Source organism: Branchiostoma lanceolatum, chromosome 2, assembly GCF_035083965.1.
Source record: "Branchiostoma lanceolatum isolate klBraLanc5 chromosome 2, klBraLanc5.hap2, whole genome shotgun sequence".
Taxonomy (NCBI): Eukaryota; Metazoa; Chordata; class Leptocardii; order Amphioxiformes; family Branchiostomatidae; genus Branchiostoma; species Branchiostoma lanceolatum.
In genome coordinates, this window is record NC_089723.1 from 22,984,906 (window position 1) to 23,011,945 (window position 27,040).

The 27,040-nt window shown below is 39.7% G+C and overlaps 2 protein-coding genes and 4 long non-coding RNA genes across 6 annotated transcripts; 2 read left to right on the forward strand and 4 right to left on the reverse strand.

The window, feature by feature from the left end:
- Positions 1-2,043, reverse strand: LOC136427998 (uncharacterized). The gene is made up of 3 exons (XM_066417244.1): positions 1,911-2,043; positions 1,500-1,652; positions 1-834 (listed from the first exon to the last, which is right to left on the reverse strand). The coding sequence occupies exons 1-3, from the start codon at positions 1,962-1,964 to the stop codon at positions 661-663; spliced, it is 381 nt and encodes a 126-aa protein (XP_066273341.1). The 5' UTR covers positions 1,965-2,043; the 3' UTR covers positions 1-660.
- Positions 2,044-3,076: 1,033 nt separating this feature from the next.
- Positions 3,077-8,128, reverse strand: LOC136427999 (uncharacterized). The gene is made up of 5 exons (XR_010754554.1): positions 7,994-8,128; positions 7,498-7,643; positions 5,311-7,095; positions 4,804-4,952; positions 3,077-3,421 (listed from the first exon to the last, which is right to left on the reverse strand). It is a non-coding gene; the product is annotated as an uncharacterized lncRNA (long non-coding RNA).
- A 2,181-nt stretch (positions 8,129-10,309) lies between these two features.
- Positions 10,310-12,521, forward strand: LOC136428001 (uncharacterized). The gene is made up of 3 exons (XR_010754555.1): positions 10,310-10,447; positions 10,807-10,958; positions 11,484-12,521. It is a non-coding gene; the product is annotated as an uncharacterized lncRNA (long non-coding RNA).
- Positions 12,522-14,103: 1,582 nt separating this feature from the next.
- Positions 14,104-15,936, reverse strand: LOC136428002 (uncharacterized). The gene is made up of 3 exons (XR_010754556.1): positions 15,820-15,936; positions 15,290-15,441; positions 14,104-14,793 (listed from the first exon to the last, which is right to left on the reverse strand). It is a non-coding gene; the product is annotated as an uncharacterized lncRNA (long non-coding RNA).
- Positions 15,937-17,144: 1,208 nt separating this feature from the next.
- Positions 17,145-18,982, forward strand: LOC136428004 (uncharacterized). Its single transcript, XR_010754557.1, has 3 exons — positions 17,145-17,278; positions 17,592-17,743; positions 18,281-18,982. It is a non-coding gene; the product is annotated as an uncharacterized lncRNA (long non-coding RNA).
- A 73-nt stretch (positions 18,983-19,055) lies between these two features.
- Positions 19,056-26,563, reverse strand: LOC136428003 (uncharacterized). Its single transcript, XM_066417245.1, has 6 exons — positions 26,496-26,563; positions 25,121-25,278; positions 21,935-22,192; positions 21,368-21,485; positions 20,279-21,062; positions 19,056-19,893 (listed from the first exon to the last, which is right to left on the reverse strand). Exons 2-6 carry the CDS (start codon positions 25,226-25,228, stop codon positions 19,755-19,757), a joined length of 1,407 nt encoding a protein of 468 aa, XP_066273342.1. The 5' UTR covers positions 25,229-25,278; positions 26,496-26,563; the 3' UTR covers positions 19,056-19,754.
- Between the last annotated feature and the right edge of the window lie 477 nt (positions 26,564-27,040).

Here is a 27,040-nt window from a genome sequence, read left to right on the forward strand (position 1 = left end):
TGGTTAGTCTCATCTATTTTAATCATCGTGCACACATTTAACATCTTCTTTTTTATGCCTCTAGACGTCGGCCCTTTAATTCCTTTGACACCAACGATACCAACATTTTCTGACTATATTCAACGACAATGATATTGTTATTCAATGAACATCGCTATTTGCGCCAAATATACACCGTTCAGATGGTATTGACATTGAACTATCAAAACATCATAATCCCAGCTCTTGGCTCATGCAGCTACCTTATTAGATTAATCGTTGCTTATTCCCCTATGACGTCACAGTGAGCACAACAACCGTTTCTAAGCTGGCACCGCGGCTCGTGAAAACCTTTTTTTTTTGTTGAGAATCAAACCAAATATGATAATTCTAAAGATCTTGCGGCTGTATTAAATTACGACGACTAAGCACTTTGTTTCTTTGTTGTTCTTGAAGCGTGACGCAAGCTCCCGAACCGGCTGCCATGTTCACTGTGACGTCATCGGGCGAATAATCAACGTTTAGTTTGATCAAATGGCAGCAGGAATCATCACGCCCTGTAAGTATGATTTTTCGATAATTTGATGTACAATACTAATGAGAAGGGTATATATTTAGCGTTGATGTTGAACTATTGTTGAATATAATGAGAAAATGTTATGTTTTTGTGTCGTCAGCACTTTAAGGAATGAGGAACCAGAAGGGGTTATCATCGTACTGCTGCTGGATGTACTCGGGAGTACGACAGGTGCCCGAGATGGGCTGGATCCCGGTGATTCCTCCCCAGCACCGGAGCCCGTCCTCACAAGCACAGCTGTCCCCGGACACGTACATAAGACTGCACACTTCTCCGTCCTGAAAACGTACCAAAAAAAAAAAAAGTTTTAAGATCTCACGCCTTTGTGATATATTTAGAGTACCTCGTAGGTCTCGTTTGGTTACAGTTTACTGATTATGCAAATAAAGTTTTTGTTCGCTTTACATGTGTCTTTTGAGCACTTCCTTGTGCTCTATGGAGAACGTGGTGAACGTGACTAGCATAGTGAGAATATGTAACTGCGAAAATACAGATAGACCAAATGTAATGCATCTCCGTGACTTAGTAGTCAGTTCAACTGCCCCCATGACCTGTCATGTCTTCCACAAGTTTGATCTTTGCGGTGACGCCATCTTTCCACTCACTTTCTGCCAACTCCACTGACAGTGCTCGTGTTAAGCAAACCTGTTATTGATAAGGATTAAAATGCTACTTTTGAATCTTTCCCTGCCGTATGCAAATATCGTCATTTCCTGACGACCCCTCATGAGAGCTGCTGCACCTGGTGCGACAAGGTCATCAAATGGCGACTACACCCAAACCTGATTATTTGTCAGACTTTGAAACTCATTATGTTATATTAATGAAAAATTGTATGATATCAATAAACTATCCCAGATAATAACAATGACCAAAAGAAGCCGAAGGTCCATTAGATACAACATATATATATTGCTGCAGTACCAAGCACCATCTGAGTTACCTGGATTCTAGGTCCGCAGGTGCCTAGCGGAGTGGTAGCGCCTTCCATGATGGGGTAGATCCCTGTCAGTGGGTAGCCATTCACACGACAGCACTGTGCACTGCTACAATCACGGTTGGATCTGCAGCTCTTTTCTTCAGCGATTGTCTGACCCTGTTACCCAAATCAGAACTTCAGGGTTAAGATTTTTAACTTATGAAAGACTTTGTTTGATTTCAAGTCAACAATAAACTGCATAAACAATTTCTTGAAATATTACATGAAACAACTTGCACTCGACAATACACTGCTATACATTGTACATGCTATGTATGCTATTCATGTTATGAAAGACAACGTCAATATGTGTAAGAAAAGCAGGAAAGAGAAAATTTTCAGTCTTGATTTTTAATATCGTAATGTGGAACAAACCTGTGTAACACTTGACAGCGCACAGAGCAATACCAGCAACATAGAGAGAGTCATCTTGTCTCTGACCAACTCCGAAAAGTCTAAACAGGAAACTCGTTCGGTGGACTTTGCTTATTTAGCACTATATCCTTTGGCGGATGTACCGCCATGCGTCACAGTACCGGTGTCCGGAAAACAATAAGTAGGCATTAATATATTGTATTAAGCAAATATTTTCTGAAGTAAGAGCAGAGTTTGAGAAATAGATTTTTCTTTCTTCGCGCACAAAAGGTTTTGTTTTGGTAGAGTTTGTAGCAGGGATTGTACATGTGGTTTTATAATTAGCAGCATAACTCCAGAAGCTTTGGGTTGATTAATAGAAATTTGAAATTTGGCTTGCGGTTAGGTTGGGACGAACTACCTACATGAAGGTAGAGGGGGAGTTATGCGACAAGCGAGAAGAACCCTATTTTAAAACTTGGTAAATGTCGCAGGATGTCATATGAAAAGGCAACGTAACACGGAGGGGTAGATTAAAGATCATCGTTAAGTAGTTCAACTTGCTTTATCCCTTCAAATCCGTCACTACCTTTTTTCTATAAACATATAAATGAACGTCTTTAGTCTGTATGTGTTTTGGTTTTGTCATATATTCTTAAGCTTTTTTGCCATCTTAGCTCCACCATGCTGAATTGTCAAAAATAGATTGTTTTAGCAAATAGCAGAATATATGACATTTTGACGTCGTTGCTGTTGACAACAGAAGTCTTTGCAGACACTAATATTCTGTCAGTAACCCTTTTTGTTGGATGTTGTTGCCTAACTTTGAGTTTTATGGCAATACCCTATATATACGGTTTCAAGCAATAACATCATGTAAATGACATCATCATTACGTCTCTCTGACACCAAAGTTGTCATAATGAGTTTATTTCAATTGAACATCATCCTAAGAAAATGTGCTGGTCATACGATAAGTAAGGATGCCCAAAAAAGCTTGGGTCAAGGGATTAAGTACAGAAGAAACTAATCCATTTATAGGTTGTGGGTGTGTTCCTAATACATGTACACCCAGAAGGGCAGATAGTCGGAACGCTTGGTTAATTTTAGCACACCAGTGGGAGGGTTTATTTCACTGTCATACATCAGATCCAAATGCAATATTACCTACAGTAAGATGACAGAAATTCACAATAGCAAAAGTTTGTAATGATATGAATGATTCAAATGGTACATAAGAAAAGTATATACTTATGTTTTTGTTATCGTTATGAATTATGCTTAATCTAAAACAGAACTTTGAGGATTCTGCGTATGTAACATATAATTTCTATCCTTCCTTCTAATCTCTAATTGTACAGACGGTATCCAGCATCATACTATTTTTACACACAATCAATGATAACAATACATTGTTCCTTGCGGTTTTTTTCGGCACTAAGTATCTAGCGAGTTTCGGAGATTGATTTGGCTTTTTCTTGAGTTTAGGTTTTCTTCGGCCTCCTTTTCATGTTGCGTCGACGGTAAGTTTGCTGCAAATAAGCAAAAAAGTAGCAGTAATATCAATATACATTTTGTACACGTTTCTGCAAAACACGTGACCACTGAATCATTTAAAAAACGCAATGTCTTAACAAGAATCCAAGAGTAGATCATAACTACTTTGAACAGAATGCTTGCAGGAACGAAAAATAAAAGTGTTTATAGATATACAAAGATTATGCTCATGGATAGTCTTGTTATGTTTTGTGGGTTTCTTACTTTTCTTACTTATCGTTCCCACAAACTGACCGACGTGAGGCCGGTTCGGAACTGTGACCGTAGCATTATCGGATGTCTCTCTAGTTTTTGTTCAACTTTATGACATCCATTAATCCATAGCAGATATGTCCTACAGCTTGTCGCAAGGTCCTTAATATAGCCCTGTATCGTTATATATCTGTCTGGTAGCTTAAAATGCATTCGCGTCATCGTCTCAATGTCAGGATCAAGTTAACATGACGCATCATGTGGAGATTCAGAGGTCAAAATAACACCAAGGGTTGCACGCGTGTTTGAAATGAAGAGGGGTTGTGTTTCACGAACGCCATGATAATCATGATCCACGGAAAGGAAACCATCCTTCTAAACGATTACATGACAACTTGATACACCATTTGACTCCAATGTCCTTGTCTCTAGGTTGCAAAAATCCACATTTCATTTTATTTGACCGTGACTTGAAGTACAATGTATAAAAAGATTACCACCGCGGGGTCATATACACATTCACTTACATAGCATGAACATAAACTTTGCACACCAACCTCAGCGTACACATTGACGTGAAAAATGTGAAAGTTTCAAGCAAGGATTGTTTTGTCGCTTTCTAGACTATTGGCTAATAAATCGATAGCTGAAAGTCACTTTAGATTCCGATCTTGGGGTGTCAATTTTTTCCAGGACGTTGCAGCCTTGTTCGTCCATAAACAGTTTAGGGAATGAGCATCAGATACTGTATTTTAATCATCAACAGAAAAGGTGGCCTACGTGTCGACCTTTCCGGCACTTTGACCCGTGCGCCTTAACATTAGCTCCTGTATTCAAATTATAGGGACTAAATTACTCAATACCATCAATTTTGTCTTGACATTGTCCTAGTTTTGTTTTCACTGTGACAGTCAAGAATTTGTTTTCATTTAAATAGCAATTCATAGTTTTTGGTTAAACCTGTTGAATCACAGATTTTCTCAGTTGTCACTGACGAAAAGTAATGGATGCTGTCTGAAACGACTGACCGTTTCCAAAATACATCTAGTTGCTTGAGTAACTGTTATTTCATGTATCATTAAAGATTTGTTGGTTTACTATCGTCTATGAATATGCAATTTGGACTGTTTATCAACAAGCTGTGAAAGTTATACATGATACTAACCCCTTGTTCTACAAGCTGACTCCTGACGTTTAGCGTTTCACATCTGTCCATCATCGCTGCCAGGCGCTCTTCTCGTTCCATGGTTTCTTTTCTGGCTGAATGCAGAATGCTTCTGTCATTCCTAAGGATCTGTCGGGCAACATCAACGCCTGATGGGGACACAAAACAACTTCTCAGGTTCAACCAATCACGTGGCAGGTGAACATAATGTGATCAACACATCAATACGACCTTGGTGATGCTTTGATAGTTATTGATCAGTCGCACTGCGGCCTTTGATTTCGTATTGGAAAATACCGTTTCTGTTTCAGCGCAACTCAAATGTCTGGCTTCCAAAGCAGACCTACAAAGCCTTTCTTTAATTCTACCGTCAGTTGTTGCCTCGCTGCTCATCTTTGATGAACAAACCACAATCTTCACAGAGAAAGGACAAAGGAAAGATAAATATAAAACTACAAAGCCGCAGGTTTAGACATTATCAGACGGTTTTATATACTGTGTACTTACTCATTGGGCCCATAGGCATGATGAGGCTGTTGGGAGATCGGGCACTGCGGGAAGTCTCGAGTTCTTGGCCGACGAACGATTACCCCTGGCTGATTGTTTTTGGACAGTTAATGTGTTGTAAACTGTAAAATGCCTCCCGCAACATACGCCTTCTTTAAACTACATATCCTCTAAATTTATCCTCTTTGAGATTGACGTGTGCAGGTTACGCATGCGCAACATCCTCGTTCATCTACCCTTGTACACATGCCAAGTGTTACTGTGGATTCATCATTTTTAAACATGAACTTGATTTCGTGGTAGAAAGGGAACTAGGATTTTCGCGGTGTTTTAAGTTCGCGGTTGAAACTTAATAGTGCTGCGTTAATAAGATGTAAACCTATATTAGCGGTATTATCAAATCGCTGTGGTCACTCTGAAATTAAAACCTCGGCGAACATTTTAAGATATGCAGTATTTTTATAACCACCACACAGTGAAGAGGAGGCTAAGTGCTCCAAAGATGGTAAAGATATTTTGTGTGACGTGTAGTTCAATGATGTGGTCATAAAACCTGCCAGCTACAGCGGTAAATCATGTGTAACATAACTCAACTGACTGGCAATAAATAAGACCATTGACCTCCAATAGAACAACCGTGGAGCCAGGAATTTTAACAAGATCTAAAAACAAAGTCACTCTGATTATGACAAGGAATTTTCAATGAAACGTTACAAAATGATTGTCGATGATGATTTATTTTGTAAAATGTCCATATATCATACATGTCTGTGTGGGCGAAAACAAGTATCTAGCTGTACATACGTTACATACCCATCTGTCATGGACAACCGCAATACCACAAATACCAGACTGAAATATACGTAATCGATACCGCGTTGATGTCCTTAACGTGCTTGTCAGGCTTGTCATGGACAGGTCAGGGCGTTCAGTTGAGGGTTTTTTATATTTGCCCAGGCTCAAAGTCTATTGAAACTATTAAAAACAGTCTTGGAAAAGTAGAAACATTCACCATAATCTATCTTTCTTGTAAGGTTTGTGCTTGTGTTGGTGGTTGTTTTTTTTGTGCCTTACCAAATTTATCTGAATTAAGAAACAGAAATATCACAGCAGCAACTACGTGTCTAATGTCACGAAGCCAACTAGATAGGTCTTATGTATGATATAATTCTCAACGGAAGGGTCATGCACTGTTGTCGGCTTACTGTGGTTAGCTGTTACACTATCTGCCGTTGACAGTTAGATGCTTTTCTGGAAATATATAGCCCGAGGAAAGGTTCGAAAAAAGATATTAAAGTCTTTGCTATGAACCAATGCTTTATTTCTTTCATAACATCTTCGCGAAGAATATATAAACAAGTTTACAATGACATCCGCCATATCGTTTGTACAATATACAGTTCAATTGCTCTCTTTCTTTTTTTTCTATACAAATGTCCTGTAATTTCACTATTCTATATTGTACGTCAATCGTGATGAAAGTTGGATCTTCAAAACTTACAAATAAGCATTATTTTCACAATTATTCACATTCCATTCTGCCACAATACAACAAAAATGTACCACCAAGAAAAGAATGCTATGATATCATAAATGAGATAACGAGATAACAACATCTTCTTTAAACTATAGCTTAAATTGTTACAGTCAGTCTTAGTACTCTCATTTCACCATTTGTAGTCCGAGAAAAACTTCTTTCCTCTTCTTTTTAGCAGCGTATTCCATATTCTTCAAGTATCCCCCTTTCGTCATTTGCTGTTACTGCAACCTCACCCTCATTCGGCGCTGTTGATTGATAGACGAAGAATGTTAAAATTTAAACTCACCAATTGCAAGAAGTCCAAGATCGCGTATATCCATTTAGTTTATCACATACATGGTCATAATCTAAGTTAATGGGCATAGAGCAAACAGAAACAGGAGTTTTGAGGAAGTCTGTATATGTCATGTATATCTTCTATTATCTAACCAGATTCAACGCATACTTCCAATTCTCAAAGTACTCTGTTACACCATTTCTATCTTAAATCCTTCCAGACTGCCATTTGCAATATTCACATACTGCGAACTCACATCAAGACAAACAAACACCCAAACACACAAACTGATTACTTTGTTTTCACGAATGTACAGACAAAACACATTGTGTGCTCGTTAAATGATAACTCAGTAGTCCAGCATTCTTACCTGTTCTGCTACTGTCTTTTTGGCGTTGAGAGTTTCCACCCTGTCCATCATCTCGACCAGGCGGCCACGGCGCGTCTCGAGCTCCCCCATCACGTTCTTCAGACGACGCTTGTTGTCACGGAGATCCATCTTGGACAAGTCATTTACTGCAGCATGAAGTAAAGTAAGATTCACATAACGGTAACACAAGCATATTGAGGAAGGCACAAAGTATATACATGAATAAAGATACCGGAGCAAACAGAAATGAACTTCAAAATTTCTACACGAGATCCATTTACTATCTACTTACAGATAGTACAAGCACATGTACAAGAATTAGAAGGTCGCGATAGAACCACGAACGGTGCTTTTCTATACACGATATCTTATCACTAATTCATAGTATGTTGCTATGGTAAATCAGCACATAATACTCTATCTTAGCCTGACAGAGTATACAAACACTAAGACATCTAATTGATTGCTAATGATAAAAAAGGATTCCTGGACTCACCGTAGAGGACCATGGTTGCTTTCGCTCTTCGAATGTCAGTTTCAGACCGTCGTTTGTGCCCGTATGTTTTCTGTTTGGTAATTTGTCTGCTTTTGCCGTATTTATAGGATTATTGGGTTGTGGTGGTGTCATCATCAGAGGCGTAGGTTATGGAAAATCACATGGTATGTTATGTTTAATGACGTCATTAATTCTATGTTAAAAACAGGGCGTGCCAATGACCTTGAACAGACATGTTAATTGGATCAACTACCTTTTGCCGTTGTTTTGACTTGTAGAAATTAAATTGCAATATGTTTTGGACGAACATTTCTTTAAAGACTGTCTGGATATTATACATGAACTCACTTAACTTTCTAAATTGTGTGAAGTACTCAACGGAGTGTCAACGAATGTGAACATTCCTGTGAAAGTCATGATTCAGCGTCAGCAACCAAAAATGCAGTAGGCTGTCATAAGCCATCAACTACGCACGGTTATACGTGACTCAGGTCTTGAAATAACATCTGGCATTCACGTTTAAAAGATATGCGCAAGACTGTTTCAATGGACAAACCTTCATTTCAAGTTTTCAACAGACATACATATACGTTTAGCTTACCATCTACGATAAAGTTTAATCCATGCGAAACAATTACATCGAGTTGTTTACAATAACAATTCTAACATACTTTTATGTCTTTTGTTGATAAAGAATACATTTGGTAGAAAAGTAAACTTGTGAATATGATTACCATCATTTACAAATCACGAGTAGTATACGCTACGATAATTGCTATCATTAGAAACTAATGATAATCGCATAAAATTGACAAGGTTACAACAGTAGTACTTTTGTAAATATAGGAATCTCATGAGAAGATTTGTCACAGGAGTGTCCATTGGTCACGTTGAGTACGTGAGTCCTCTGGCCATGGGCGTGTCACATGGCGGAAGGACACAGATGTTAATCACATCTCGCACGTACTCCAGATGTGTATCATGTGTTATGATGTCAAAGGTTTGTCTTCAGGACCAGGACAGAAATTTGTTTGTTGGGACGGACAAACATTTCACCCCATCCGTACAACAAATCTGACGTTTGTGACTTAATACTGAGAATTTTCGTAAGCATATTATGACAGAAATCGATAACATTTGCGCCCAAAACAATGAGAGTTACGGGGAAAAAATTACGATATACGCTGAAAAGAGTTATTCAATGTTACCGTGTTTCGAGTGAAACTAAGATTAGACGGACAAAGTTGATTCCCCAAACCCCCTTGTTTTAACGGCCAAATTGTAGCATTGGTCTTTTTATCTGCCAGTCCCGGTTTAAACAGGGATACAGAAACATGCCTTATGTGCTGCACCCGGTTATAACCGGGATAGGGTATTCCCCAGAAGAAAACAGCTTTGGGTGCGTGTAGCGCTCGAAGCCCGGAAGTTAGGGGAGTTAGGGCCGCCGACTGTTTCGCGGGTTTTGTGAGAGAGGTCAGGGGTCAAACATTTTTAATTTTTACTTGCCTAAAAAACCCGTCAGCTTAAGGGTTAAGACAAATCAATTGGATAAGAACACCGATATTACTTCCGGGCGTTTTTAGTAACATGCATCACTCTTGTTCATCATTACAAGAACGAACTGGCAGAGCAAGTTAATATTGGTTGAGATGTAACTGAAGAAAGCCAGTTAAGATGTCAAGGTCACTGACTCACCATCCTCGTGTCTAGATACCGCTGATGTGTTAATCATGTGAAGATTCTTCCTATTGTAAGACAACACCGTAAGAACGGCTACTGTCTTTTGGGTGGTGGCAGGGCATGTTTACATGGATATGTCTAACCTTCATCAACATGTGCATTTTTACTAGACGACGATCGCTTTACGACCGTACAGCGACCAAAATTGAATTTGGTAGCCCTTGATTTCATAACTGCATGCACAATGTTAAATAATGAATTGAAAGAAAACAAAACAATCAAAACGTAAACAGATTGGTTCTTTATGTATGAAGTTTGTTGAGTGATCTGACAAATCTTTGGTCGGTCAGCAGTCACAGAGCGGTAACAGCCTCCAGTGTGAAGGGGGTTTTAGTCACTTGTAATGGATATAGAGATGGCTATTTTCAGCAAAGCCCCGTGTGCTACATCGATGGACAACATAATCACCATTACGTCATGGACCTTGACTAGCCCATTCTTGTTATTTCCGAGAAGGATTCTGTGTTTTCAATATTTTCAATTCCTCTGAGGACACATGTCCTGTTTGCACGGACACGCCGTCTAATCATAGAAACGCTCCACCCAAACCGGAAGGCTGGGTCTATAAATTGGACGCAAACCGTCTTGGAAAGAAAACAGTCACACCGAAAGCTGCTAGACGAAGAAGAATCAACCAGTTAAGAAGAAAGTCTAATTTGGAGGGATCGTTCTTTGCAATTGATTAACTGAAGTTCGGAAAGATGGGTCCACTAAGTAAGTACTTTGCTTTGCTTCAGTAAAACGTACTCCATAATAAGTTGAGCGTTGTCTTACTGCAGTAGATAGTGACTAATTTAAGCATTTTCAATGTTTTGAAGATTGTTTGCGTTCCATGGCATTGTACGTTGCAATGCATCAAGCTCAAGCAACAGAACTGAAGACCAAAGATACGTCTAAACTTTATTCTGCTTGGGTAAAACGTTACCAGATGCCAACCTGTTTTTCCGACTTGTAACATTCTGACTGAAAACAAGATTGAATCCGAAAGCCCAACCTTTTTACAGTTGTAAAATTTCAATTCAATAAATAAAAGAAAATAGCAAAGATTGACTGTACGTCCTTTAAAACTCCAGGCGTAAATGTTGCGAGGCAGCTGCTCCAACGTCAGATGCACGTCCTGCGATCTGTGTCAAGTGACGTCAAAGCGAGGGAGGAGCGACTGCAGTGTATGCAGGACAAAGTGGAGACCCTGGAGATCAGAAGGATGCTGCAGGATAGCCGCATGGTAAGGACTACTTTTAAAAACACGTATTGTTAAATGCAGACCGGTGCGAAGGCGAAGTGAGAAGTTTTCGCCTTGCATTCGGTAGGTCGTGAGTTCGTTCACGGACCGAGTCATACAAAATCGCACATACTGCTTTCCCTGCTTAGCACCAAGTATTTGAGGTAAATGTTTGGTAATTTAACATACACTCCACTACCAGTGGAATATTCCCCTGCTTTAATGATTAGCCTAATTTGTTTGGCCCAAAGGCCATTAAACCGGAGTTGGGCACCGACTGATGCATCATCTGTTGCGGTTTAGACGTGAAACTTAACAGGAAATTGCTTACGTGGTCTTGCAACAATTTTCCTAAAAAATAAAAACTTATTGAAAGCTTAAAGATATGGAACTGTTTTGTAAATTGACAGGAAGTCTGTAAGCATGGCAGATTTATTTGAAGCATCCCAAGCATCCCGTTGTCGTCTAAAGCACCAAAAGGTAATCTGCTAACAACATGTCTTCTGTTTCTGCTGTATTCGACTACAGACCCACAGACAGCCCACCACTCGACGTGCCGCTGAGCGTCATCAATGACAGCTGTATCATCACGGACACGTCTAAAGATAGCACCGAGGCATCATGATCCACGTATTGTGGATGATGAGGGTCATTCCACATGTAAAAATGGATGGGAAGAATGGAGGTGGTTCATTGGATAGAATTCATAACCATCCAGCTTCTTTGCCCTTTTTTTATCACCGTAGTTTGATCTCGCCATTAAGACATTCCACGGTTTCATATTCTTATGTCTCCAAATCATTTAGCAATTCGCATGCAAGCATATAATTAATGTTTAGCATGTTTAGGTGATCTACTTACCTATACATACCTATACCTATACATGATCAGTTTATATTCTATCATGCTTTTATGGTGTATAGAAAATCTATACGTGAGTTAGACATTTGATGTACATTGATGTACGAGGTAACAGGACAAGGTACGAGTAGCCCTGATGTTTAGATAAGTTGCTTAGGGAAAATGCTAACAATGGAATGTAGTTGATCATGTAGGGACTTAGAAATTAGTGTAGAATTTCTAAATCAACATGTATGTATTCAAGATAAAATTCAAATAAAGAAGAATTCAAAAAAACTGTCTGTCTGTCCCTAGTCTGTTTTTATTAACAGTGACACCAATTTATTCTTACTAACGAGGAGGAATTTTTGTGATCAGAAATGACCAAATCGGTCGCTGCAAACAAACCTTTTTTCGGGTTGTAGGATGGCTTAAAGGTATTTTGTCATTTTTTTCATGACGTATATTCCAAACTGGAGCAAAAATTCGTTGGCAAGAAGAGAAGACTAGCATATTGACAACATGTTTTCTTTATTCATTTCATGTATATTTTTTTGCCATCGACAATAAATCGACAGTTGCAGCCCCTTGCGTTCAACATATTTGAATAAGTGGGAAACATTTTGATTGGTAGATATCTTGATAATGTGTCTGTTAGGCCTCTTCTAAACTTCCTGGTCCGTTCGTGTGTTGGGTCACCGAATGTCAATAAACAAAAATATGAGACCATGTTGTTGCTCTCTTAACCCTCCGTAAGACAAATATTTGTAGGGCGAATAGATTTGTCACAATCCATCAGTGTGCCTAGTTAGCGGGTAGAGCACAAGAACTCCACTCACTCATTTCAGTAACCGTGTGGAATGCTAACATAGATCTATAAAGCGGAGCCCCCTAGGCACCAACCATTAAGTCATGTGTAACCATCACTATAAACACGCTTACGATTTTAATGTGGTAACCACCGCCCACAGAGACTCAACCTTGACAATTTAATAATGCATCCGCAATGTCTCAATGCCAAAGAGTGAACCACCCTTACTTTATAAAACTTTTACGATACCCGTGATGTCAGGACTGGATGGGCTAGCCTCCTTAGCAGGCTCTACGAGACTGGCTTTGGGGGCTTATAATGTGCTTTTTTGTCTGATGGCACAACGGCTCTAACACAGGAGTGCCGGAGTTAGCTGATAGGAAACAGACTGCTACGGTTTTGAACTGATATACCATCTGAAAAATACTCATATCTAAAGCCCCGAAAAAAGCCCCATTCGTGGAGTCTGCTAAGAAGGCTATTAAGGTAGACTACACTGCACTCGTATATCACTATCAGCTCAAGACCTCAAATGATAGATATCAGTTAAGTAGTCAACGATAATGCACAGTCAATACAAAGTACACTGGCTAGTTTGCCGTATATATACACAGATTTGTTAAGAAAGCATGGTCTCTTATACCAATTAAAAGAGATGACCAAGTTTACAATTTGGAACCTCAAAGGAAACGTGTCTTTCAGAACAACCTTTATCTGCCTCGAGCTCATCTAAGTTTCACTTTAAATCACAATAAATTTGAATATTTCTGTACAATGGTATGTTGTCCTGTCTTCCTTTCAGCATACTCATATCATGCCGAAGATGACGTCAAAATATACATCTGGAGGACGTAATGCACATGTACAAAACTCATCAGTGTTCTTTGGCTATGATATGCCCATATGGGCATGGAACTTTTTTGTTTTGTTTGTTCTATGTTGGCATCCCACACTTCTGCTTACTGGACACAATGATGGATTATGACAAAGCTATCCGCTCTCCAAATATCAATCTTACGGAAGATTAAGAGGGCAGCTACACGGTCTCATAATTCTTGATCATTCACGTTCTGGGACAAAAAACCCGAACCAACCAGCAAGCGTCAAAGAGGCTTAACAAACAGGTCATCAAGATATTGATCAATCAACAAGATTCCCCTTTATTCAAATATGTTTAATGCTTTGAACAGAAACTGCTGTATCTTTTATATGGATTTCATAGTGATGACTTTTTATAAGATTGCAGGCAAATATATATAAAGTGAATAACAAAAAAAGTCAGCAATATAATCTACTACTCCTGTCAACAAATCCTAGCTCTCACTTTGAAAAACAACTGAACATAGGCCTATCATAAAAAAAAGAACTAGATACCTTTCAACTATCCTACAATCCAAAAAAGGTCGTTTACAGGGATAGACTTGGTAACTTCTGATCACAAAGTTTAGTAAAAAGAAGATGGCGTCATTGTAAATAAAAATAAACTAGGGACGGACAGACCGCTTTCAAAATTCTTCTTTAATTTGATTTTGTCCTGAATAAATACAATGTTGATTTAGAAACTCTATCCTAATTATTGAATCGTCCTAGTCGACAAGTTCTCCATGATAGACTACGTTCCATTAAAATCATTTCCTTAGCAACGTACGTACATATAGCTTTTCACATAATCAGATTAATAGCACTTAACAAAAGTTTGATACAATTAGATATATCTTTGAACATCAGGACTACTTGTACCTCACCGTGTTATCTTATACATCAATGTATATCACATATCTAAAACACGTATAGATTATTTTATACATCATAAACGTATAATGATTCATGAGCGGATCAAGAATAGACAAGAACATACTAAACAGAAGTTGTATGCTTCTCAGTTGCATGCAAATTGCATTCTATATAATTTGGAGAAATGATTACATTAGAAAATGAAATAGTGGAATGTCTTGATGACGAGATCAAACTACGGGGATAAGAAAAGGGTAAAGAGGCTGGATGGTTGTGAATTCTATCCGATGAACCACCTCCGTTCTCTAGATTTCTTTTTACACGTGGAATGACCCTCATCATCCACTATACGTGGATCATGATGCCTCGGTGCTATCTTTAGACGTGTCCGTGATGATATAGCTGTCATTGATGACGCTCAGCGGCACGTCGAGTGCTGGGCTGTCTGTTGGTCTGTAGACAAACGCAGCAGAAACAGAAGACATGTTATTAACAAAGAGCTGGCTGGCGCCTTGGATGACAACGTACAGTTGGACAGCTTCAAATGAATGTCCCACGCTTACAGACCCTTGCCATTGTACAGAACAGTCCTTGATCTTTCGATAAGCTTCTTTACTTTTGATACAATAAAAGGAAGCGAAACAAACTGTTACAGGACAACGTGAACACTTTCCTGTTTAGTTTTGATGTAAGCAAGAATGTTTAAGTTTTTCCAGCACCATATTAGGGATATCGATAGAGTAGTGGCAAACTCCGGTTCAATGCCATTGGGCCACACAAAGTTAATTTGAGATATCATTACAGCAGGGTAGTAGTGTGAGTTCTGCAATACTCTGTCCCGAATGCTGAGTGCAAAGCAGATATGTATCATTTCAAAAGGCTATGCCGGGTATCGAACTCACAACCGGACATTGCACCGGTCTGGAAGTTAGGTTTTGGCAGTACTTACCATGCGGCTATCCTGCAGCCTCCTTCTGATCTCCAGGGTCTCCACTTTGTCCTGCATACACTGCAGTCGCTCCTCCCTCCCTTTGACGTCACTTGACACAGATCTCAGGACGTGCATCTGACGCTGGAGCAGCTGCCTTGCAACATTTACGCCTGGAGTTTCAAAGGACAAATGATATTATATTTTACACTCTTATTAAAAGCTAAGTTTTTTTTGGATTCAGCCTTTTTTTAGTCAGCTTGGTATAAGTCAGAAACAAGATAAACGCCATGGTTTAGGTAAACTAGATCGATTTTACTTTTACTTAACAGAGGTTGGTACCTGGCAACTGTTTCTGCCCTTAGGCTGACGGATTAACTTAAATCTAAAGTTAAAGCAATCATGAAACGACGGAGTATTTTTAATGCAATTGAATGTGCAATGCATTGAGAAAACCTATCTAAAACCTTGAAAAGGCTCAAATCTGTCATTACGGACTAGCAGAACGCTCAACATAGTTTGTTTCAATGAAGCAAGGTAAAAGTACTTACTTAGTGGGCCCATTCTTCTGAACTTTTTCTTCAAATTACGATTTCTTCTTTACTGGTTGGCTCTTCTTCACCTATCAGCTTTAGGTTGTGACTATTTGCTGTTAGAGACGATCCTCATATTTATATAACGTTACCCAGCCTTCCGGGTTATGTGGAGAGTTTCTATGATTAGACTGGATGGTGACGCAAATATGACGTAAATATGACGTTTGTCCTCGGAGGAATTGAAAATATTGAAAAACACATAAGCCTTCTCGGAAATACCTGGGATGGTCTAGTCAAGGCCCATAACATGATATCGTTTATGTTGTCCATCAATGTAGCACACAGCCTTGTTAAAAATAGCCCTATCTCTCGTACCCATTACAAGCAAAGGACTAAGTGTACTACTTGAAACTTAAAACAATGGCAAATGGGCCTTTGGAAACAAATGCAATATTTATTTGTGTGGTCAAAGTTTCAGTTGAACCCACGGTAACTTTGAATTACTTCAATGTCATGTCGTCCTGTCTTCCTTTCAGCATACTCGTGCCAACGATGACGTAACACCATATGATACACATCCGGGGCACGTGACTTACATATACATTACTCATCAGTGTCCTTCAACTATATGACACGCCCATCACCAGAGTCCCCACGTACTCCGTGTGAAACCGTTGTTACAGATAACCGACCATGGCCTGCTGACCTTCTCCAAACCATGGTTGGGAGTAAATCGTGAACAAGGTCATGTGTGATTGTGACTTGGTCGGCGAGGATGCACCAGCAGACTGTGAATTTTGACAAATAAAACTCGGGAAAGTCGTATGCTTCTTTGATATGACCAAAAGAGCGAACTTGAGCTAGATTAGGCATCGGATTCCAGGCTACTCCCATCCCAGCGCCGGCCTTGGTTAGGAGTGTCGGGAGCAAAGTTTGGCACGGTCTTGAATGTGTGACAGGGCTTGACCAATAGACACTTTCAAACATACTGTTATTACTCTTTCACCTTATTGATATCGAAAATACGCAATTATCATTTTCTGATGATAGCTTTGATTATGGGTGCAAGTGATGGCGATCACATTTACAATTTCGATTTTCTACCAGGTAGTTTATCATTTCTGCAAATAACATATAACATGTGCTGCATTGATGGACAACATAAACAACAATATGTCATGGAACTGGTCCATCCTTGTTATTTCCGAGAAGGCTTCTGTGTTTTTCAATATTTTCAATTCCACTGAGACCCACGTCATATTTACGTCATATTGCGTCACATTCCCGTCTAATCATAGAAGCGACCAACCCAAACCGGAAGGCTGGGTCTATAAATATGAAAATCGTCTCTGACAGCAAACAGTCACAACCGAAAGCTGATAGGTGAAGAAAAAACAGTCAGGAAAGAAGAAATTGTAATTTGGAGGAATCTTAGTAATTGATTATCTGAAGTTCAGGAAGATGGGTCCACTAAGTGAGTACTTTTACTTTGCTTCATTGAGACATTTTAATCTCTGCGTTCTCTTAGCGTAGGCGATAGTGACAGATTTGAGCTTTTTCATGTTTGGAGACGTTTGCCGCATTGTACATTGCAGTGCATCAAAGATTCTCCGTAGCTTCGTGTATTAACTTTATTCTATTAGGCTTGAAAACGTTGTAAGATGACAACCTCGATTCCAGACTTGTACCAATCTTTCAGGAAAGCTCACAGTTTTTTTCACTATTGAAAATACCACATCAAAATAAATGATACTGTAACATTGACAGTACGTCCTTTGAATCTCCAGGCGTAAATGTTGCCAGGCAGCTGCTCCAACGTCAGATGCACGTCCTGAGATCTGTGTCAAGTGATGTCAAAGGGAGGGAGGAGCGACTGCAGTGTATGCAGGACAAAGTGGAGACCCTGGAGATCAGAAGGAGGCTGCAGGATAGCCGCATGGTAAGGAATACTCAGACCTGTATTCTTATATGGAGACCGGTACGATGGCGAAGTGAGTAGAGTTATCTACTTGCATTCGATAAATCGTGTGTTCGATCACCGACCGAGTCATACGAAGACTTTAAAAGTGGTGCGTAGTTACACCGTGCTCTCTCTGCTTAGCACTCAGCATTTCGGATAACTTGAAGCATAGTAGTTGAAAATGCACTTCACTATCAGTGCTGTAGTGATTGCAAAATGTTTCTGCGGCCCAAGGGCTATTGAACTGGAGTTGGTGCAGTGAAGATGTTGAACGTACCAGGAAAGTGTTTACGTTGTCCTGCAACACTTTGTTTCAAATTTATGGGAACACATTGAAAGATCTAAAACTATTGTGTTAAATGACAAGGAGTCTGTAAGCGTAGGACATTCATTTGGAGCATGCAGCCTAAGTAGACTTCACGTTGACGTCCAAAGCCGCAGCCACCAGTAACTCTAAGTCTAACGAGGCAATAATGCCAATAACATGTCTTCTGTTTCTGCTGTGTTTGTCTACAGACCCACAGACAGCCCACCACTCGACGTGCCGCTGAGCGTCATCAATGACAGCTGTATCATCACGGACACGTCTAAAGATAGCATCGTCGAGTCATCATTGATCCATATGTCTTCTGATGAGGGTCATCCCACTTGTAAAAACGAACTGAGGTGATGCAGACCACCAGATCGAATTTACATCCCGTTTCTTAATTAAGCTTCTCCCTTGTCTTATCACCGAAGTATGATCTCGTCATTAAGACATTCCATTGTTTCATTTTCATATGTAATTATTTATCAAAACAATCTTTGTTTGTCCTTGTCGTAGCAGCATGCGATTTGTTTGGGCCATGTTCAGTTGATAAGTTTATTCTATACTTCTATGCATTAGCTAGTTTATGATTCTTTCATGATGTTTGAAATAACATATACGGAATCTTTTGTTGTATATTGATGTATGAGATAACAGAGCAATGTACGTGTATATTTAAGGTTTTCCTCGTGTAATGAAAAGATGACTCATCAAACATGACTCGTCAACTTGTCAAGTACTACTAATTTAGTCATGAAAAATCTGTAAAAGTTGCCATGAAAATTTACAAAGGAATATAGTCAATCAAGGGAGACTTATAAGCATATAACCAACTTAAAAATTAGTGCCTATTTCAACTTTGTATGTATTCAAGAAAAATGAAATCTAATAAAGAAGAATTTTGAAAGATGTCTCTCTGTCCCTAGTCTGTTTTACAAACAGTGTGAACTCCATGTACATGCTAGAGTTCAAAGTAGATGCTCTAAGATAACAAAATGTCATCATTGTCAACATCAATGCCACTACAATTATAGTCATACATGTCGATTGGCAGACGATTAGAACTTGCACTATCTAGGTCTTATGTTAACAGTTTCAGTCAATTCAATCAATTCCATCGATATCAATGGCTTCCATCTAATCAATCGGCTTATCAAGCCACCAGCTGATTGAAATCCCCTCCAACACCATGCCTACAACTATCACCTATACATTACTCAGTATTAGTGGATATAGCCTTCGTCATGTGATTTTAAGCCTCTACATATCATACTTGGTACACTGAAAGAAAAATGGAAATATAGTTATGGGTGTGTCTGCGTGTGTGTGTGGTTGTCTGTCTGTGTGTGTGCGTGTGTGTGTGTGTGTGTGTGTGTGTGTTTGTGATTCCGGATTTTTTTAGTCAGCATAACTAAAAAAAACCAGCATGGATTACACGAAGGTCAAGGTCGATTTTGGGCCCCCTTGTATGTGACCTGGGTACTGCAGCAGAACTACGTTTTTTTAATCTTTTGACGTGAATGTGCTATGGTCTTCAGTTTTTGGTGACAGATAGCTTGTAGTGTAAGGAAGAAGTAATGTAGGTTTGGGCCCCCTAACAGCTTGCTCTGGAACTGAATCTTTTTTATCTCACATGTCTTGTGGCGGGCATCTTTAACTCTTTTTCGCGTTCCTCTTCGATTCTCACACCATGGTGCCCGGGAGAAGGAAGTCAGGACCAGTGATCTCGGTCCCAGCTTGTATGCAGATGTTTGAAAAGTATTCTCGTTCCCATTCTCCCATCCAAGTAGAGCTTCGTGGATTCCACTTTTCACCCGAGCCTCTGTCATAAGAAAAACAGCCCTTATTGTTATCAACGTATCACGTTGGGAGGAATTATAAAAGGTACATGCGAAACCACGGTTGCATAATTTCAGGTCGTCTTTTCATCATCCGTGTTATTCACTTTTTCTTTATTGTAGATTAGCACTTTTGATAATCTTTCTTGAACAAACCATTTATACAACATCACGCTAAAACTTTCCAAGTAAAGCAGAGGGCAGGCTATACTCATTTGAGGTGTGTCCTTGTGTTGAAGCTTTCAATCACTGAACATACTCGTTACTATGGTGGAGGTTATGGGGTTGCCAGGAATGATGGTGTTGATGGAGCAACCAAGGAAAGTAAAACGGAATGAAAAATATTAGAATGTCCACTTTTTAAATTACCTGGGAGACCCGGGGCTTTCTCCTTGGCTGTCTGCCACAAAGGCATTTTTGATCCTCGTTTTGTCTTCTTCCTGGTTCTCTTGCTTCCACTCTATCCCGAGCTTCTCCATCAGCATTCGGACAGTTTTCTCCTTCCCCCTCGCCAAGGCTGTGTAGTAGACTACCGCGTGGAAGAAGTACCCAGGCTCGCGTTTCTGCAGCTCTACGGCATGCTGCATCACACAGATCCACAAGCACATTATGTGGTTGAGAGTTAAGTGTTGAAGGTGGACTGCAGAAAACATCGGGTCATCTACATATATTGAATTATTTTTGTTAGCTCTGTACTTAAACCTCCACAGCCCCAAACGGGTCGCCAACTTGTAAGCCCGGTAAACGATGCTGTGCTTACACATAAGTCGAAACCAAGATTCACAGCAGTCCAGGCCGTCTCTGTACAGGAAAACCGTTTTGGCCGAGGGAAAGGCACGGGACATAACGTCACCGATCAGGAGAACATCTGTCCTCAACTTGTAGAATATAATGTGACGATGAGCAGAATCTGATGTTACCAGATAGTAGTTCAATAAGGAGACAACATTCCTCAAAAGGGACACGACCTCTCCTTCTTCCATCAGACTGACTGGAACATGTCCGATGTGATGTTGGGAAGGGGGTGGGGGATGAGAACGTCTAAACTGGACTATTTTACGGGCGATGTTACTGAGGACGAGTGGCTCACTGACGGCCTGAGCAGCGGAGGATGCTTCAACTGCTCGCGTCAGAAGGGTGGAGCCACACCGTGCTGTATGGAAAATTAAAGATGTCGTTGTTTAAGTCATCAGCAGCAGTTATCATTATGTCCAGAACAAACAGGTTAAGACTGAATACAAACGATAAATGTTCAACTCAATCACTCACACACTCGCACACTCACTCACTCGCTCACTCACCCATTCTTTGTCTACAAAGATTCTTCATTTTCGTTCTTTCAAACTTCTTTGACTTTCGAAATGACTTTGGCATTTTCATTCTACGACATCAGTATTCGTTTTCCGAAATATAGACATAGATCTGTATAAAAGCGTTGCACCAAGTTACAAACTCTACCTGTCATGTTAACAAAGACCTCCTGCACATGCGCAACCTTGTCAGAAATGGCCTCAACCACAGCCTGTAGCTGCTCAATTGGGATCAAAAGGACTTCTGTCGCGTTCAGCATTTGGGCCTGTGGAAAAAGAAAAAAATGGGCCACAGAATCAGTAGCAATTCTGACCCGTATTAAAGACCCCGTTGAGTACTTGCTTCATTGTATGATATTTGGATTATGCTTATTATAATATCATAATAACTTTATTGCACAACAGTTCTACAAGGTACAAAGTATGGCATTTACTGGTACATAAATGATATATGACATTCTTTGTACATTTGTATGTTAAGTTGATTTATACTGTAATGTATTGTCCCGCCCCCCGTCGATAGATGATGATGATGATTGTAACATATGTTGATGTTGATGTCTTTAGTGTGTGGGAGGGCAACATGGTGATTAAGCACATGTTTTTCCCTCCCTTTCATATTGTCTGTGCTAAACTCAAATAAGAAGTATAAAAATGTATACTCATACAGCAAGTTGCAAGATTCGAAATATAAATAAGGTTATTTGTTACATACGCCACGAAAGAAGGGCCATTTTTTCATGTCCGTGCCGTCCACAGTTCGGATGAGCACCACTACTTCTTGTTCCCAGTCTATGCTATACACGGAAAACTCGTTCCCATGGCTAGCGAAGAAAGACGGCACGTCAAGCACTGGTTTCTGTTCTCCCACGGGAGAGAAATCTTCAAGTGAGCCAAAGTCGAGGCCTGCCGGGATACGCCTCTTCGTCAGTGACAGCGTCACCTTTTGTGTGTAAGCATCATGTAGTTTTATCTGAAAACAAACAAAAATGAAACTAGAAAGGCAACATTTGCGAGCAAATACAGCATGTTTAGCCATACTCCTCGCCATGCAAAAAATGGACTCTCCCAAAATAACAATGGACCATTCTAAAATACTTGCACTAAAAAAATGAATCACCCCAGTCTAAAATTGAGTCTTCCAGTAGCACCTCAACACAATATGGACCAGTCCACAACCATATCCACTAATTGATTAACAAATACACTTCTGCTAAAAAATGGACTTTTTCATAATCATTCCAGCTCAAAATTGAAAGAAATAATTAAAGAATCCTCCCCTTGCAAGAATGGGATATTCCGTGCCATTTCCATGTAAACCAGTCGAAAAATATCCGCTGAAAATTACACTCTTGCGCATAATCAACCCAGTTCAAAATTGAATTAAAAAAGATCAACCCCAGGGAAGAATGAAGTTTTCCATAGTATACATATGAAGATTTGACAGGAGACGAAGGAAATGACCAAAAACAACATATTTGAGTCAATTCAAAATCACCGAGAGGGTTTTAATATAATATTTGTAATATGTTTGAACTATTTTGATTAAAAGAATGTCTAAGTCACAATAGTTCTAAAGTGTTCAAACAATTAGAATTGAAACTTATAACATGTTTGAACTTATTTCACATACGTTGGAAACATTTAGAACGTAACTACACAAAAATCTCTTTATTTAGAACAGTTTCAAACCATCTATCCAAATGTTTCAATGTTCGAACAATTTGTAACAAAAGATTTTCACAATTGCCCTCATAAACGAAGGTGCTAAGTCCTCCTGTGTGTTTCTGCCTATTTTCGGTGGCCGCGCTAGACCACCAGCGGATTTGTTTTGACGGAGCGTCACCCGCGCGCGACGATGTACACTGTTCGGCACCGCTAATATCCGGCATTTTCCCGCTCCAAAATACTCCACAAGTCCCACGTTTTTAGTGTTTTGCCTCTTGTGCAACACGATTCGATTTGCATTACTAACGGGACGAAAATGATAGAAAAAATTCACCCCGTCCCGGCGTCCGTCCCAAAAACATGAACGACATGAAAATATATTTTCTTACAGATTCAATCACGAAAATCAACAGCATGGGATTCCAAATTTTCGCAACGGCCGACCATTTATCATGGTTGAACTTCCTTCCAAGGCGTGCGATAGATAAACATTCCTGGCACATAATAGTCACTAGTACCAGACTAACGCAAGCTCATGATGATAATAGGGAGAAAGTTTGTCAGTGAAGTTTGGCCACCAGAGGGTACATTCATTTAACGTTACAAGCTAGCGCAAAGGGGCGAATCATTGACCTTACCGGGGACTGACTCTACTGGCCTAATCATTCCTTTTTTGCCGAATTCTACGATCCATACGCCCGTACGTAGGACATGTAGGAAGGCCTGGTATGAAGTCGGCGGCAGAGAGAGATCATCAATCAATTTTGACAGGAGTGTCGCGCCAGTCTGAGGAGAAACGATCTCCCGTGTTGTGTTGAAGAATTTGGAGTTTGAAAATATCTGGAATAACTAATGCTAGAATAAACATTCACAAAATCATTGATTTAACTTGTTTTCTGTTATAAAATTTCCTAAACTGCAATTTAACCACTGAGTTTAAGGGAACATGGTGTTTTCCCGATAATCACGTTAAATGTTTATGTCCGGTCTTTCCTCCTCGTAAGCAAACTTCCAGCTTGGCCAGGTGCAAGGCACTCGGGGTCAATGACCTGTAGGTCATATGTAGTATTGAAAGTGACAGAAGTGGCAAATATTGTCAAGAAAGCCCAAAATAAATCGTTTTGAATATATGTATGCCAAAAATGGGAATGTAGTCCTTTAAATATTTGTTTAAGCCACATATACAGCAAATTTCAGGTCATTCGGTTGAAATACCAGGGCGCAGGAGGCCAAGATATGCTAAAAATAGCCTGAAAACCTCAATAAAATCACTTTCAAGGTCAATATCAAAAAAAGGAAAAGAACGCACATTGGTTTTTGCCTACATTACCTCTGTACCAAATTTCAGGTCATTTGGTCAAAAAATGACAGAGATGAATCGATTTGAAGATTTGACAGGAGGAGAAGAAGAAGAAGAAGAAGAAGAAGAAGAAGAAGAAACATGAGTAAAAACAATATGTTTAGCCATACTAGGTATGGCTAAACATAAATACAAAGACGGTTTCAATTACAAAAGTCATCCTTGTAGATATGTATCTGAGAATGGGTGTTGTCAATAATATTGCAATGTACTCACACTGAGAAAGGGAAGCAACATTTTAAAAATCGACGTCAGAAGACCAGGAGAATTCCGTTTCGCTCAAAATGATTATATTGACTATGGGCTGTCTTTCAAGTGGGTTTGCAAATTTTGTACGTTTGGGAAATTTCTACTAAAAGAAAGGAAACAGACAAATAGACATCTAATTTCCTCTCCTTTCCATGTAAAATTTGGATATTCGAAAATTATCAAAAGAAAAATCCTACATGATCCGGTAACACGTACAAACATTGCGGAAATGTAGTAGTTTTACCGTGGCCGACAGTTACAAAGAGCGACACACTGACTTTTGCTGCTTGACACACCTATTTTTGCTGCGCGGCAACCGACATTTGTTGCGCGACACACCCGACTTGAGAGCTGCGCGACACACCGGTGTGTAGCGCACCAAAAGGAGCCTGGCAAAAGTCGGTGTGTCGCCCTTGTATCTGTCGGCTACGGTCCTTGCTTGCAATAGTTAGCTAGTCCAAAGTTACAGTTTTCTGACATTGCGGATGGCATCGATGTTCCATGATTTGGAATACTCCACAACACCTGGACAGCATATGTTCACATCTATGCACCTAAAATAAAATAGACTAATAACGTTGCCTTTTAATACAAACAACCACTTTGAAAGGAATTGGTGCAAACCTTTGGCCAAGATGGTCGGAGGGCAGGTCTCCGAAAGAAACGATACGAGGCACCTGCTGCGATGGCGAGTATGATGACTGTTGTTGCTGGGACTATGATAGACTCCATAGCTGGTCGAACGTTTGCACAGTGTATACCCCTTTGGAAGCTTTCCTAATCTGCAGGGAAATACATGTAACCTTCCTTAACTTTTGGGGGAAAAAAGTGGGTTTGAGAGATCTCTAGTGCATCACCCACCAGGTGACGGGAAAATGACGTTATGGCGCGGGGTGCTCTCTGATTGGCTAAAGAATCGTTGGCAAATAAACCAATATTCCAATATTCCCGACTGCAGGTATAGATACTGTATACGGGAGTGCATTATACTGTGGGACGTTGGGTTGGGGATCTGTTTGGATGCATCTTTTGAGGCTGCATAATTTATATAGAATGATGTAACCCCAACCTTAGTGACATATGTCACAAATACGAAAATTCCATCATTTCCTGCCAAAACATTAAAGATCCTTCACATTAGATATGCAAATAAAATCCTCAGATGCGAAAAATCTGGACTTTATGTATAAAGGCTAAATATCAGGCTAAGTCAAAGAGCTTGTGTTGACACAAGTCAAGTCAAAGTTCATTGCACAACAATTGAATCCGGTACAACGTATGGCAAATAACACGGTATATTAACAACTACGAACTATTCATACTTGTCACGGTACTGATCTAATATCATAACTCGATACATAACACAATGGAATAGTACGTATGCCTCACATGATGGTAGGGTTTCTCGTTTGCATAGCATTATGACACAAACGTTGTTTTGTTGCTTTGCTGTTGCTATTGTTATTATCCTTACACCGGGTAACTCAAAGTTGACTGTCCATGGGTTGTTGGCGTAAATCTCGGTGTCGCACTCGTTCAATGCCTCCCATACACAGAAGAGATTTGGTGCGATTCTTTTTTCTTGAAAAGGCCGAACTTCACAGAATGCCCTTTCAGATGATGGGGGAACACGTATCCATGGCCAGATTATGTGGCAAACCATGGATGTTGCACCTCACTAGACAAACTAAAAGGTCGACCTGTCAGCTTCCCACGTTCTATTTTCTGAACTGGTAATTAGATACTATTAGTCGTCAGAGCTTCAAATGTTCCTAGGTTGAGGTTTGAAAAATACAAGGGTCACAAACGCTGAAATATTGGATTAGCTCGACAAAAATGCCAAAGTCCTGTGTGGCCATGCAGTAAGTTATTGGATACAAAGATTGAAGAGAAAACAGGGGCACTTTAACCGGTCTCACGAGAAGACCAAAGGAAATGGAAAGCATGGTTCAATTCAGCCAAGGAAGACAATAAGCTAAGAAGTTGGAAGTTTACAAACCTTAGTCTGCCTGAAGAATTCAGAGTAAGGTCCGATTTACCCTAGGCCCTGCCCTGCACTGGGTATAACGTTACAAAGTTCACGTTGCACTTAAAGTTAAACAAACCAGCAACAGTGTCAATGTCCGCTACGAAGAGGGTGCATGGGAAGGTCATGAGTTAAAAATCAGAAGCACTGTTTAAACTTGCAATTGTGTGCAAAAATTGCCTGGGATCAGGCAGTGGCGGCCCTTTACTAATTTAAGTTATCTACATACCAAAAATTATGATGATTCGTCCATCCCCTCTTGAGTTATAGTATTTCCTCATTAATCATGCAAATGAGGGCTTCATTTGCATACTTGATATCTATTAATATTTCTCTCTTTCTTAGGGTCCTATGAGAGTCCTGTCATGACATACAGTGGACGTGTAAACTTCACTCATTAATTTTTCAAATTACATAATGATTTGCATAATTGATATTCAATTATGTAGATCATTATTTAAGCTAATGACATACCCTTTTTAAGCGCAATTTTCAGGTCCAAATTACAAAGTTGCGGA